Source organism: Galeopterus variegatus, unplaced genomic scaffold (assembly GCF_000696425.1).
Source record: "Galeopterus variegatus unplaced genomic scaffold, G_variegatus-3.0.2 Scaffold271, whole genome shotgun sequence".
Taxonomy (NCBI): domain Eukaryota; kingdom Metazoa; phylum Chordata; class Mammalia; order Dermoptera; family Cynocephalidae; genus Galeopterus; species Galeopterus variegatus.
The window spans coordinates 807402-823272 of record NW_007726382.1 but is presented as its reverse complement, the minus strand read 5'-3'; the positions used below and the strand labels follow the sequence as shown (position 1 = coordinate 823272).

The 15871-nt window shown below is 37.4% G+C and overlaps 1 protein-coding gene across 1 annotated transcript in view; it reads right to left on the bottom strand.

Moving 5' to 3' along the window:
• ARFGEF1 (ADP-ribosylation factor guanine nucleotide-exchange factor 1 (brefeldin A-inhibited)) overlaps positions 1-15871 on the bottom strand; it is a 45423-nt gene that overhangs the window by 13808 nt on the left and 15744 nt on the right. Inside the window, exons 8-11 of the mRNA XM_008566839.1 lie at positions 9459-9588; positions 8852-8987; positions 8631-8769; positions 6854-6926 (exon numbers count right to left, since the gene is read on the bottom strand). Of these exons, the coding sequence (XP_008565061.1) occupies positions 6854-6926; positions 8631-8769; positions 8852-8987; positions 9459-9588 (478 nt within the window). The remainder of the gene's footprint in view (positions 1-6853; positions 6927-8630; positions 8770-8851; positions 8988-9458; positions 9589-15871) is intronic.

Below are 15871 nucleotides of genomic sequence, written 5' to 3'. Positions count from 1 at the left end.
GGTGGGAACAGCAAATAATCCAACACAGAACTGAAAGAAAAAAAAAAATACCCACAACCAGAGACAAAGTTTGATATTAACTAGTAAAGGTCTCTTTTCACCAAAGAACACCTATAACACCTAAAAGGACCAGAAATCCCCTGGGCTACCAAGCCAGAAAGGGGGTACAGCCAGGGTCCTCAGCAATGCCCCCAACACAGGCAACCAGTCCCGAGGGTGGGGGACAAGGGCCTTGGCCACACCCCCGACAATCCCAGCAATGACCACTGAGCAATTGCAGGAAGCAACCTGGGCTCTCCCGAGCCAGGGTGGTGACGGGCCTTGGGCCTCAGCCACACCCCCCAACCCCAGCAGTCAGCCCAGCAGCTACCACTGAGACACCAAAAGAAGTGCCCCAGGCTCTCGTGAGCTCGGCCAGTGGGGTCCTTGGGCCTTGGCCACACCCCAACACCCACAGCCAGCCCAGTGGCTACCACCAAGCTGCCACAGGAAGCACTCTTGATTCTCCCAAACCAGGGCAGTGGGGGGCCTTAGGCCTTGGCCACTCCTCTCTGACATGGGCAGCCAGCCCAGGTGATGACCACCAAGCTGCAGCAAGAAGAGCCCTTGGTTCCCGAGCTGGGTTGGTGGGGGGGTGAAGGCTTTTGCTACACATCCCCCTGACATCTGCACCCAGCGCAGCTGTAACCAAGCCACTACTAGAAGTTTTCTGTTCTCCCCTATGGGAATGAGGGGGGTGCCACAGGCATCAATCCCACCCCTCCTCCTTCCATCACATTTACTTCCCCTTTCCCCTCTCCCTGTCCCTCCCAACTGCTCTGCAACAACGTCCTAGAATGTAAAAAAGGAAAAAAACATTAATAAAATTACATTTTCTTCAAAAAAAAAATAATAATAAAATAATAAAAGTAAAGCACTACATAAATCTAAAGCCATATCATTATGATGGTTCTTATCTATCTTTGTGTTTATCCATATGAAGCTTTTAGTAAAAATTGTATGAATGCAATAGTGCATTTATTTGACCAAAATGGCCTAAAATACATTTTTAAATAAAAACATGTATGTAAAAATGCTTATAGCAATACTTATAAAGCGTTAGGACAATGTTTATTGCTTAAAAATTATTATAAAACAGAAATGTCCCAAAAGAAAAGAAAACAAAAAACAGAAATGTCCCCTTGTAACTTAGACATTTTAACAAGTATATTTCAAGGGATGAATTAATTAGTTATTAGAATTAAAAATGTATTGGGCTGGCCTGGTGGCGCACTGGAGACTGCGCTGCTTGGGAGCGCGGCGGCACTCCCGCCGAGGGTTCAGATCCCATGTGGAGACCGGTTCCCGCTCACTGGCTGAGTGGGGTGCGGGCGCAACACCGAGGGTTGCGATCCCGTTGCCGGTCCCCGGTACGGGTGCGACACTGAGGGTTGCGATCCCATTACCGGTCAGTAAAAAAGACAAAAAGGAAAAAAAAAAAAAGAATTAAAAATGTATTGTCTTACTGAAGATAAATGAAAGCACGAATTTTTAAATTTTTTTGGTTAATGGCCCTTTTGAATACTCTGATGATTTCTAAGAAGTTTCTCCCCAGAAATCTAAACATTTACAAAAACTAGGTCATGATATTGGGGGTTTAAAAACCTTTTGTATTAGAGGAAGTTTGAATGTTAGGTATACAGCTTTCTCAATTTTTCTGATTAACCAATGTAAATGAGGATAATTTTTTGGTAATCTTTTCATTTCTAGAATAGCTCTGTACCAGAACTAGTATGCCATACTTCCCTTTTTAAAAAAGAACTCTTTCAAACCCTTTAAAAGTGGAAAAGCCCCATGAAAGAAATCTCCAAAATAGATTTCTATTAAAAAAAAAACCAAAAACTACATATAAGTAATATTAAACATATTAATAAATAATGGAGCTGGGGCTGGGGAGGAGGGGGTTAGTATAAAAAGGGACCTGTACTTGTTATCCATGTTCTTCTGTACTATTTAAAAATAATCTTACAGGGCCAGCCCGGTGGCGCACTGCTACAGTGCGCCGCTTGGGAGCATGGTGGCGCTCCTGCCGAGGGTTCGGATCCCACATATAGACCGGTTCCCGCTCACTGGCTGAGCGAGGTGTGGGCGCAGCACCGAGGTTTGCGATCCTGTTGCCGGACACGAAAAAAGACAAAAAGGAAAATAATAATAATAATAATAATCTTACAGTAATAGGGTATTTTTCTACTTCTAATTTTTAAAGATTAATTCTTGAGTGTACAGTAAGCAATAATTCAGCTAACAATGGCAGTGAAAAAATGCCACAATTTATTGGCAAAATAAAGTAGAAGCAAGGAGCAAAGAAGGACAAGGAAAGCAGGGTGAAAGGAGAAATGGCAGACAGCAGAAGTGGCGGTGGAGGCAGTGGCTATTAAGAGACTAGAAGCCGAGAGAGGGTGCTGCAGCTCTCATAGGAGCCTGGCAGTCAGAAGGAGGAGTCTGTGAGCTGGTCTAGGGGCACCCCTTGCTCACCACACCAAATCTAGGAGCAGACACAGTCATGGTGGTGACTTTACCTGTATTACCTGATTCAATCCTCGTCACCAACTTTACGCATTAGGGTAAGTGACTTGCTGAAGGCCACAGACCTAGCCAGTGCAGAGCCAGGATTTAATTTGGGCTGACAGCAAATCCCACACTGCAAACTTTACACTGTATGGCAGAGGGAGCAAAACTGAAAACCAGTGCAAACTCATCCTGGGCTTGTAAAAGGATGCTCTAAGAAGTAGTGGGTTCTGTGATGATTGAACAATTTCAGCAGGTCAGAGACATGGAGAAATGTGGGCTCCATATGCCAGATGTCACAGTTCTCATGAAACATCTCTTCTTTAAATTTAATTAGACAAATTATACTCAAACTAGTAGATGCCCTGGGAAGGCAATCAACATTAGGGCTAATAAAAAGCTTGAATAGTATAAAAGGGCTGGAGGAGGTATTGTAGAACCTTTCTAGCACTTATGAGAGGTAAATTAACACCAATTGCTAAACATAGAAACTGGATAAATTTCAATATTCATTTAGAAATTAATTTTATGATGCTGTCCTAAGTATTAAAATACAGGTTATACTTAAATCATTCAAAGTTTGGCATGTTCACACATGTGCACAAAGTATTTGATAGATATTTACACACTGGGAGACACAATTATGGTCTGACTTTGGAGTTTTGGCAGATCTGGGTTCAAATTCTGGCAAGTTTCCCTACTAGCTTTTTTTGGGTGCGTGTGATCCGAACCCTCGGGCGGGAGCGCCGCCGCGCTTCCCAAGCGGCGCACTATCCAGTGCGCCACCGGGCCGGCCCTGTAAAATCTAAGTTTTAATTATTGACAATTAAAAGTTTTAAAAGCTGTGGGGGACAAATCAGGTCAGTGGGAATTAGTTTCCTACCTATGACCTACGAGGTTTAAAATTCAAGGGTGAGAACAGTAGAAATTTGAATAAGGCCTACAGATTAGATAATAGTATTGTTTCAATGATAATTTCCTGATTGCTAATTAGACTCTGGTTATATAAGTTATTTTTCACCCTGTCAAGGAAATATACACTAAAAAAAATTAAGGGATAAAAGGACACCATATTTACAAATTACTTTCAAAGAATTCAGAAAACCATGTGTGTAGGGGGGCAGGGGAGTGAGAGAAAAAGGAGGAGGGAAGGATAAAACCAATGTAGTAAAATGACAACATTTGGAGAGAGCTGGTATAATGGTTAGTTTTATATGTCAACTTGGCTAGGACATAATAACAATGTCCTATATGCTTATGACAAATACTTAAGCCAAAGAACTAACAATTAATTCAATTAAACACTAATCCAAGTGTTGCGATGAAGATAGATGTGGTTAACATCTATGATTAGTTGACTTTAAGTAAGTAAAGGAGATTATCCTCAAATTCTGTGTGGGCCTCATCCAATCAGTTGAAAGTCCTTAAGAACAAACAGATCCTGAGGAAGAAGAAACCTTACTTGTGGACTGGAGCTTCAGCCCCTGTCCAGGATTCCAGCCTGCAAGCCCACCAAACAAATTTCAAACTTGCCAGCCCCCACAATCACATAAGCCAATTCCTTGAAATACAATGTCTCTCTCCAACTAGTTCTGTTCTCTGCTAAAGCCCTGAGAGATTTTGATACTACAAAATGGGGTGCTGCTGTAACAAATACCTAAAAATGTGCAAGTGGCTTTGGGAAGTAAGTAATAGTAGAGGCTGAGTTTTGTAGCATATGATAGAAAAAGCCCAGATTGCCTAGAAGAGACTGTTGGTAGAAATACGGACACTACATGTGTTTCTGGAGAGGATTCAGAAAAAGGTAAAATGTGTGGTACAGAAAGCTTCTACCACCTTACAGAGTACATACATAGCCACGAACAGAATGTTAGCACAAATATGAATGTAAATAGGTGCTTTGATGAGGTCTCAGAAGGAAATCAGGAACATGTTACTGGACAGTGGAAGAAAGGTAACCCCTGTTTCAAAGTGGCAGAGAACTTGGCCAAATGGTGGTGTACTGCTGGGTGGGAAACAGATTAACTGAGATTTCCAAGCAAAGTGTTAAAGGTGTGGCCTGGTTTCTCCTTGCTGCTTACAGCAAAATGCAAGAAGAAAGATAAGCTGAGGAAAGAACTGTTAAACAAAAAGAAACTAGCACTTGATGATTTGGAAGGATCTTAGCCTATGCAGGTTGCAAAGGATGCTAAAATTAGGAATTTCATTGTTAGAAAAACATGCTTTAGAGAGAAGGCCAACCAAAGTTATGGCTAGACAATTTTTGCTAAAGAGATTAGGTATGTGACTAATGAATCCAATCAACCATCTCTGCAGAAGCCAAGAACGGAGTCGGATTACCCAGGAAGCCAAGAACGGAGTAGGAAAGATTGGTGGATAATCCACCTGTTTAATGGCATGGATCCTTAACAAATACAGGAGACCCACAAGGATTTTGAGAATAATACACCAGCAGAAATAGAGGTAGCCTGGATTGAAGGGACAGAAAGAGGGTCAAATGAAGGAAGGCTGTCAGACTCTTGGGGTTCTACAGGCAGGAAATGGGCTGATAGAGCTAATTGGCTGCAAACATTTGCCGATCTTTAAGAAAAAGGAGAAATCACTGAGAGGGCAGAGCTGCAGGCCCAGGAGCAAGGAGACATGGGCCCAGCAGGTGGAACATTAAGCCACAGAGAATTATTCTCAGGCCTTAAAACTTAAAATTTGCCATCCTGGGTTTCAAACTTACTTAGGACCAGTAACTTCTTTATTCCTTCCAATTTCTACCTACTGGAAAGAGAATATCTGTCCTATTCCTGTCCCATCATTGTATTTTGGATGCTGGTAACTTGTTTTCTAGATTCACAGGTCAATAGACGGAAATAAATTTTGCCTTAGAATAGATCATACCCCAAGTTTCAGCCATTCTTGATCTAGGTGACTGAGATGACAAGATTTGGGACTTCTGATATGATGACATTGAGATGGGATTTTGGGTTTAGTGTTGATGCTGTAATGAGTTGAGACTTTTGGGGATCTTAGGAAGGGGTGAATGTCTTTTGCCTTTGGCATGAACATGAATTTTTCTAGAGGGTAAATTGGTCCAGAAGGTAGATTTTAGTGGGTTGAACAGAGGCCCCCAAAAGATATGTCCAAGTCCTAACCCCTGGTACCTGTGAATGTTACTGTACTTGGAAATGGGGCCTTTACAGTTGTAATTAAGTTAAGAACCTCGAGATGAGATTAACTCTAAATTCAATGACTAATGTCCTCATAAAAGAAAGGAGAGGGAGATTTGACACACACACGCACACACGCACGCGTGTGCTCACTGGCCATGTTTAGATGGAGGCAGAGATTGGAGCGGTGTGTGTCCAAGCCAAGGAATGCCAATGGTTGTCAGCAGCCACCAGAACCTGATAGAGGCACAGAAGGATTTTCCCTTAGAGCCTTTGGAGGGTGGCCCTGCTAACTCCTTGATTTTGGACCTCTGGTCTTTAAAACTGTTATGATAAACTTCTGGTGTTTTAAACCACCGAGTTTGCAGTAAATTGTTACAGCAGACCTAGGAAACCAATACGCTTGATGAAGGATATGTTAGAATTCTTTGCAAGGTGAAATTATATCAGAATAAAAGGTATAAATAAAATAAGGTCCAAAAATATCTACATCTTGGCATGGATATCTCTATGTAATCTGGTACCTGTCTCTTACAACCCTTGAAATCATTTTACTCTATGTCTTATATTAAAAAATAACTTAAAATATCTCCTTCATAGCAATGACAGAGTTAAATTTTAGTTATCTGTGGAATTTACCACCATGAAATTTAACTTGAAAATTCTACATAGCAAATAATACCATCTTTTTAAAAGAGCTGGACTCAGTGCTATGGTTTGAATGCTTATGTCCTCTCCAAAATTCATGTTAAAACAATCTCCAATGCAACAGTATTAAGAGGTGTGGCCTTTACGAGGTTATTCTGCCCTCATAAATACAATTAGTGCCTTAGAAAAGAGCTGGAGGGAACTAGCTAGGCCCTTTTGCCTTTCTGTCTTCTGCCACATGAGGACTCTGCAAGAAGGTGCCATCTTAAAAGAGAGAAACCTTCACCAGACACCGAACCTGCTGGTGCCTTGATCTTGGACTTCCCAGAATCCAGAACTGTAAAAAAATAAATTTGTATTATTTATAAATTACTTAGTCTCAGGTGTTTTGTTACGGCAGCAGGAACAAACTAAGACACTCACAGATTATAAGAATTTGACCCATGGTAAAATTACTTATCACAAATAGTTAATTCTAAATGTGATTTATTAAAACTTACCAATGGTTTTTCACTCACAGGAGATGGAGGTGGTGGAGCAGTTTCTCCAGAAGTGGGATGCCAGGTCAAAAGCCTTTAAGACATCAAAATCACACTCATCACAGGGGAAGGGGGTTAGGATTGGGGGAGCGGGGCATGCTACATGACATATCCAACACAATTTGAAATGGGTGCAAAAAAGTCACAAGAATATACCAAAAACAGTCCACCTTTGCCTACTACTAAGAGCAATTTGCTGAAAAACAACTAGTAAGAAGTTTAAAGTATGTACATCAAAAATAATTAAGTAACATTTAATGTAATTAAAAGGGCAATCTGGTCATCAGTTTAACAATAAAAAATACTTTCTGAAAAGTCTCAAAAACCTTAAACCTACTTTTTCTAAGTATTTATCTCATGAAATATTTTCCAAAGATTTTTTAAAAGTTTGAGACTTTTCAAAAAATTCATAAAATTAAAACTATAAACTCAAAATCCAAAAAACTCCTCAGATGATATATTTTTAAATGTATAAAAATAAGGCAAAATTTGGTTCAAAAGAGAAACTAACTTGCCACCCTGAATCAGGGGCTTGGGAAAGATGATTAAGGAATAATTTCTTTCTGAGAAGCAGGAGCTCCTGGGGAATGGTGCAGATAAATGACAAATAGATCGTTTCAGTTGAATGTGGAAAGTCCTCTGATACAGATATTTTCTATTAAGAGATGCTTATTAGTTGATCTTTAAGGTCATATATATTATCCTGAGTGTTTAATTCAATAAATTAAAACAGATAAAGCTCTTACAAAATAGAACTGTCCAACTGGTTTTTGTAAAGATTTCACTGGGACATCAGCTAGGCAAGAATTTATACTATCTTTGACATAAAAGGTCACAGATTAACTGACACATGGATCACTTATCAGTTACTAACATTGCTCCAACAAAAAAGTACACCAAAAAGTAAGAAAAATTATACAATAGTTGGAAACAGTATAGTTCTGCCTAGAGAACGCTTTTCTAGGGGTGTGTTTCTTTTATTTGACTTCTTATTTACTACTGATTAGGATATTTACAAGGGAATTATAAGAGTACAAACATTTAACTCATCTCAAAGAAAAGTTTATGAAGCTTAAAAATCTGGACTAATTGATAATATAGTTTTGTGCCAGTGCATATCTGTGTCTACTTTATAAGATGTTTTAAGAAGGAGTCTACCTGTAGATTTAAAAATTGTACATCTAAGACAAACTGTGCAGATCAGAAAGCCCCCAGGGTTAAGCTGAGATGTAAATTCGAGTCTGTTCTACAAATAATCCAGGTGCTATCAGTGTCAGCCAGATTACGTCTTAGTTTCCCCATTGATAAAAAGTACCTCACTATAATTCAATTCCAAACTAATCCCTTAGAAAAAGATGATAATTAATTGTAAAATATAATATGTGCAAATAGATTTTCCTTAGATTATTAAATCTACAGTAACTAAAACCAATGCTGAGTTTTCTTTCTTTTTTTTTTTTAACTCAAAATTACTGCTTGGTTTGACTGTATAAAGAAAAGCCTTATGCAATCATTTCATTATGACCCAAATTTTGGATTATCAGACTAAAGGTTTTGGTTTACTAAGAATTTAATTTATGTACTTGTTATGGTTTATATGCATTCGATTTGTAATAAATCTGAACCCATGTAACATTGAGATGTGCCTAAAAGGATTTCTGTTATGAGAAATCACTAGTCACTATCAAATTCATTTGACGTACAAATATAAATGTAAGATTGTATAAAATCTTCTTACGCATGTGGGATTGTGGTTTTGAAGATATCCAGTGTGCAGTTACAGGTTTTATCCCAGATTTCTAGGGTAAATTTTTCACCATTCAGAATAACAACATTCTCTAAGCAGTTTGTACCAGATCGTGCCAACTGTTCATTGTCTAGAAAAGAAAAGAGCAATTCATTTACATATTACCAGGGTCACATTTAACACTTTGTTTCACATATCTGATACAGACCTACCTTGCTGCACACACCAGTATAGCTGGGCAAAAATATCATCCAAAAGTACATCACTGAGTACTTCTAAATACTGGGTGAATACATCACAGATTGCATAAAGTGCGTGATTGCAAGTTGTTGTCATCCATTCAGCTTTCTGAAGAAAAAAGTTATTAAATGAAGGTCATAACATTCATCAACTACTAGAATTGAAAAAGAATTATGTTTGCACATTTAAAATGTAAGGTTGTTAGTGTTCTTTTTGGACCACTTAATTCCTGCTTAATTCCCACTTAATTTTACTTCATATTTTCTACTCAAAATAAGAAGTCACTGTGTAATACTAAAGAAAGCTACTGATGTTTTATATTTGTGACAAGATCAAAATTAGGAAAAGAAACCGAAAGTTCAACAAAAACACTGAAAACAAAAACCAATCAACTAACTCTGTTCTATCCCCAGTATTCTTGTTTATAAAGACATACTATTATATTCTAATACCTTAAAGAAAATAGGAATCCTTTTCTGTTCAACATGCTTAATTTATTAAAACACTAAAATGTATTGAAGAAAATATTAAGAATCATTTAATTTGACTATACTAAATGAGAATTTTGTGTTCTCTTACCTCTGTCTGCTGTTCTGGCAATTTCATATTGTCAAAGATTCTGAAAACAATTCTAAATAAATCCTGCCACCAGTGTTTTTCGTAAGTGTGGCCGTATGTTTTCATTATTTCAAACATTACTGTTAAACCCCTAAAATGACAAAATATAATTAGGAAAGGTATAATGCAAAAACACATCCTTCTCCTAAAATAGTTTGTACAGTTTACAAAACCACTAAAAACAGAAAGTTTAAAACTAGTCTTTAACTCATGATACTTGGTTTTAAGAAATTTAAGTTGTAAAACATCAGGTTTCTTTAGGACACATCATTCAGGAAAAACCTTAAGACCTTGGCCTTAAATTTTTTCTTTATTTTACTTTTTCATAGTTCTACCCAACTATACCAGCATTTAAAGATTGTAAAAGAAATTAGAGATTAAAAAAAAAATCATCATTTTAGTGAATATTAATTTTGTGTCACTACAGCTAAGGAAGGAAGTGCATCCACAGCTGTCTAAGAACAAATATTAGATTTTGGAAAGTCTTTTCCAAAGAGCTATGGGGATTTTTAGTTAACACTATAAACCTTGTTCATACAATATTCCCAAACAAAAGGGTTTATAAAACTAATCCACTAAGGCATAAGCTTCATGAGGGCAGGGGTAGGTCTGTTTTGTTTCCTGCTGTTTCCAGGCAAAGAGCACTACTCCTTACCTATGAGGCAAGCAATTAGTATTTGTTGAACAAATACACTACTTAGTATCACAATAACTAGCTTTTGAATAAGTGTTAAAACCGAAACTCAAAATTGCCTTCCTGATTCCTTATTATCTTTCTTGAAATAATCTTTATGTGACCATTAAAAAGCTTGATCTTTTCTCTGTTACTTTTGTTTTGGCAAAATATAGGCATCCTTTAATTTAGAAATGGTAAATGTTTCCAGAAGTCTGATGGTAAACCAGAACAAAAATTTTTTTTAAAGGCTCCATAAGGACTGGAACATGTTTTAAACTCATTTGCTGCTATGCTGCCCCCAGGCTTAGTACATGGTAGGTTTTCAACAAATATTTGTTAAGTGAATGTGTAAAATAACATTACAGTAGTTGAGTCCTATGGCAAATTTGCAATAGTCTATTTGATCCCTAAGATACCATTTGTAATACGACCAGTGGTAAAGAAACTGTAGTAGAGAAACTCCTGTACAAGAAACAGTCCTCCACAGAGACCTGTAAAATAACATTACAGTAGTTGAGTCCTATGGCAAATTTGCAATAGTCTATTTGATCCCTACGATACCATTTGTAATACGACCAGTGGTAAAGAAACTGTAGTAGAGAAACTCCTGTACAAGAAACAGTCCTCCACAGAGACCCCTGTCAGAATTTCACTACTGGATGCTAGACCCATAGCTCCCCGCTTACAAGAGAAAGAGGCTCCTACTTCCTCCACCTGTTGAGATCAAAGTCCATTCCCTCCCACTCCAAGTAATGGATCCCATGGCTGGGGGTAAGAGGACGTGGGCGATCCTGTTATTTCCAGGCCCCAAAGCAAACAGAGATCAATAGTATCCAAGGACTTTTAACTGCTGAAGATGTCTTTTTTAAAAAGTAATATTTAAGTACTAGTGTAGGCAAAAAGTATTTAAGATTTTAGGTTAATTATTTAACTCAATCTACAGAATTTTGGGAGAATCAATTGAAAATGCATGTGAAAGTCCTTTTTAATTTTAGTGTTATTCAAATCATAGTGTTGCATTTTTAAATGTAACCTAAATAACAGCCCATATAAATTCTGGGGTAAAGTAGGAAAATCAAAGGCCATCACTGAACAAAGATTACTGTTCTCTTTCCTCTCCTTTACTTACTAGAATACACACATTATCTTTTCTTTAACAATTAGAACCCAGACATAAATTGAACAAGGTATATGGTGAGAAGCAAGGTATCACAGTCCCAGGCAAGGACAGGCTAAGAAAGAAGGTAGGTCATCGATCAAATAGCCTTCTACAAATAAATAAGGGTGAGGAGGGGGTGCTAAGTTTATATGACTTGTTAGTCATATGTTAGTTACTCCACTGGGGTGGATGAACATTTGAATTAGGGGCTATCTTGAATCTGAACCAGTTCCTAACAGGTCTATTGATAAACAGTCCACCATGCCTAAATACAAGAGGTCTTCAAAAAGTCCACGGAAGATGCGTATTATAAAAAAACTGTGCATGGACTGCAAAATGTTAGTACCAAAATAAACTCATACTAATTTGTTTATTTATGACATCTGAAGCAATTTCCTGCAGTTTTCTAACTTCTGAATGGCAACAGTCAATACCTCTGTGAACCACAGCTGTAGTAAATATCTGAAAGTTGGTGGTGGCTCCATTGACTTTCCACTCTCCAGTCCAAGCATCTAATTTTCTGAATTAATCCCTTACTAATTAATTATGTAGAATAGTTTCAGTTTTATGAATGAAACCTGACTGACAAAGGAATTACTAAGAAATTCAATAAATTAGGTGATAGATGAGTATACGACCCGGATCAGGAGGTGAAGGACTTTGTGGAGGGATAAAATAACATGAAAAAGCAAAGAAATATGAAAAGAAAGCGCATAGTACTTTTGTAAATGTTATGCAGTTATTACAACTACAGACTCTATCTTGAGATGTATAGGAATAACAGAATGTAGTATCAGAAGAGTTTAGACTCAGATTACAAAGGGGATAATCTGATCAATTCTGTTTCAGTAGGTGTATTTATTAGAAACCAATTTATCAAATCAACTATTTTCTAAATTTATAAAAAATCAATATTAGGAATATTCTTTTCGAAGACAGTCAAAAATATGAATAATATAATCTCTATAAAATAGTTCTCATTGAAGTAAATATATTCAACTAACACAGTCAGTGAATGAGTTTATAAATGTATTACTCATGACTATAAATGCATTTCTCACTAATGTACTCTTACCTAAGAATATACAATTATATGTTCAACTAAATATCAAGAATATATTTAATATATTCAACATGTTCAATATATTATAGAACTTCACTGTCCAATTCATTAGTCACTAGATAGATGTTATTACTGAGCTCTTGAAAGGTGGCTAGTCTGAATTGAAATATGCTGATTGAGTAAAATACATACAGAATTTAGAAGACTTAGTACAAAGAAAAAAATGCAAGGAAAATAATTTACAACTTTTACTGACTATATGTTAAAAAAATAATATTATGGATATACTGTGTTAAATAGAATGTGTCATTAATTCTACCTATTTCTTTTTCATGTTTTTAAAGTGACTATTAGAAAATTGAAAATTACTAGGTTGCTCCAATTTGTGGCTCGTATGACATTCCTATTGGCCAATGCTGTTCTAGAGCATATGAGGGTACTTCAAAAAGTTCATGAAAAGATTCGTGTTATCTTTTAATTTCATTTTTTCACAAACTTTTTGAAGTACCCTCATATGTGTTTTCTGAACATATTAATGAAAATTATATTTTAAAGTAAACTATACTATGTTCTATAGCTTTACGCTAAATAAACATTCTTTAAACTGATGCAAAGAATACATTTGTTGAGTATATTCAAGAATAATATTCAAGAGGTAAATAAATTCATATTAATTAATTCTATTCAAAAGAATATTCACCTATTCTCCTATCTGCCTTCCTTTTTTTACTAAAGGCCTTATCTGACTTTACACATTTACACACACATGTACACACATACTTAAACATAAACACACAAGTATATATACAAGGGGTCTTCAAAAGCTCATGAAAAATGTATATTATGAGAAAACTATGCATGGATTTCAAAATTTTTTTGCACCAAAATAAACTCGTGCTAACTTGATGTAACATGTCTGAACAGGATCTAGTTTGAGGCATTAAAAAGGATAAAACATTACTTTGAAAAGAACCCTTATCAGAGCAAACATGAATTTTGCTAAAATTGAAGCAAGAACAAACACCAAATTAATGGCCAAACTTGGGTGGAAGAATGGTGAAATCATTAATGCTTTTTAAAAAGTTTATGGGGACAATCCCCAAAAGAAATCAGCAGTTTACAAATTGATAATTTGTTTTAAGAAGGGACAAGATGATGTTGAAGATGAAGCCTGCAGCAGCAAACCATCCATGTCAATCTTTGAGGAAAAAATTGATCTTGTTCACACCCTAATTGAAGAGGAATAATGATAAACAGCAGAAACAATAGCCAACACGATAGGCCTCTCAAGTGGTTCAGCTCACACAATTCTGACTGAAGAATTAAAGTTGAGCAAATTTTCCACTTAATGGGTGCAAAAACTGTTGCACCCAGATCAACTGCAGACAAGAGCAGAGCTTTCCGTATAAATTTTAAACAAGTGGGATCAAAGTCCTGAAGCATTTCTTTGAAAAACTGTAACAGGAGATGAAACATAGCTTTACCAATATGATCCTGAAGACAAAGCACAATTAAAGCAATGGATACCAACAGGTGGAAGTGGTATAGTCAAAGCAAAAGCAGACTGGTCAAGAAAAAAGATCATGGCAACGGTTTTTTGGGAGGCTCAAGCCATTGTGCTTGTCGAATTTCTAGAGTGCCAAAGAATGACAACATCTGTTTATTATGACAGTGTTTTGAGAAAGTTAGCCAAAGCTTTAGCAGAAAAATGCCCGGGAAAGCTTCACCAGAGAGTCCTTCTCCACCATGACAATGCTCCTGCTCATTCCTCTCATTAAATAAGTGTAATTTTGTGAGAGTTTCGATGACAAATCATGAGGCATCCACCTTATAGTACTGACTTGGTTCCTTCTGACTTTTTGTTTTCTAATCTTAAAAAATCTTTAAAGGGTACTCATTTTCCTTCAGTTGATAATGTAAAAAAGAATGTATTGACATGGATAAATTCCCAGGACTCTCAGTTCTTTATGGATGGTCTTTGACTCTCCACGGCAGGCCTACACAGAGCTGCTGGGATGGGCTGCAACCGCACATGCTTGCACAGGGCTCAACAGCTGATCTGGCATCAATCTGCACAGCTTCCAGACCCTGTGGCACCTGTGTACACCTATTTCCTGACCAATAGCAGACTGCATAGTAGCTTTTCCTCCCAACAGCATGCCTCTAGGGAGCCAATGAATCCTGCGCAGCATCTGTGCAGGCTTTCTCTAGGCTCAACAGCTGACCCAGCAGCCCTCTCTGTATAGCTGCCAGGATCTGCTGCACCACTGTACTCCTGCTCTCTGACTGACAGTTGACTGGGTCAGGGCCTTGACCCTCCAAAGCAGGTCTCTAAAGAACTGCTGGGCCCACAGTGACAACAACCCTGCCCACTGTCACCTACCCCAACAAAAAACTGCTGAGGGCACCACTGCTTAGACCACAGAGGTGGCAGCCCCAGACAACTCTAAGATTGAACACAAAGAAGTTGCATGAAGACTGCATTACTGTGCTCACCGAGAACCAAACTTAAAATGCTCACACCAACTGTCAATACAGAACACTTTTACAGGTAAGAGTTCCTCCCTTCAAAAACTACTCCAAAAATGAAAAGTACTACATCACCAGATGACCAGACATCAATAAAGAGACATGAGAAGCATGAAAAAACAGGGAACATGACATCCCTGAAAGAAGACAATAATTCTCCAATCCCAGATCCCAAATAGCAGGAAAGCAGCGAAATAACTGAAGAGGAATCAAAATGGTAATCTTAAGGCAATTCAACATGATGCAAGAAAAAAGAGAGAAATCACAATGAAGTCAGAAAACCAACCCAGGACATGAATGAGAAATTTGACAAAGATAGAGTTCATAAAAAAAGAACCAAGAAGAAATCATGGAACTGAAGAATTCATCCAGTGAAATAAAAGATACAACAGAGAGCTTAAGTAACAGGTGAGAACAAGTGGAAGAAAGAATTTAACTTGAAGACAGCCTTTTTGAATTAACCCAGTTGGACCAAAAAAAGAAAAAATAATTTTAAAAATGAAGAAAGCCTACAAGATCCATCAGACAACCTAAAGTGTACAAACATCTGTCTTGTCGGTGTACCTAGGGGAAGAGAAAGGAAAAGGCACTGAAGCCTATTTAATGAAATAATAGCTTAAAATGTCCCAAGTATTGGGAGAGGTACAATCTCTCAGATCCAAGAAGCTCAAAGATCCCCAAAGAGACTCATCACATAATAGTCCTCCCTGAGACACACTGACAAAAGTCAAAGATGAAGAAAGAATTCTAAAAATGGCAAGAGAAAAGTGTCATGTCACCTATAAGGGAATTCCCATTAGACTGACAGCAAACTTCTCAAAGGAAACCTCACAGGCTGGGAGAAATGATACATTCAAAGTGCTAAAAGAAAAAAACTGCCAGCCAAGAATACTACACCTAGCAAAGCTATCCTTCAGAAATTTAGGAGAAATAGTGTTTTTCCCAGA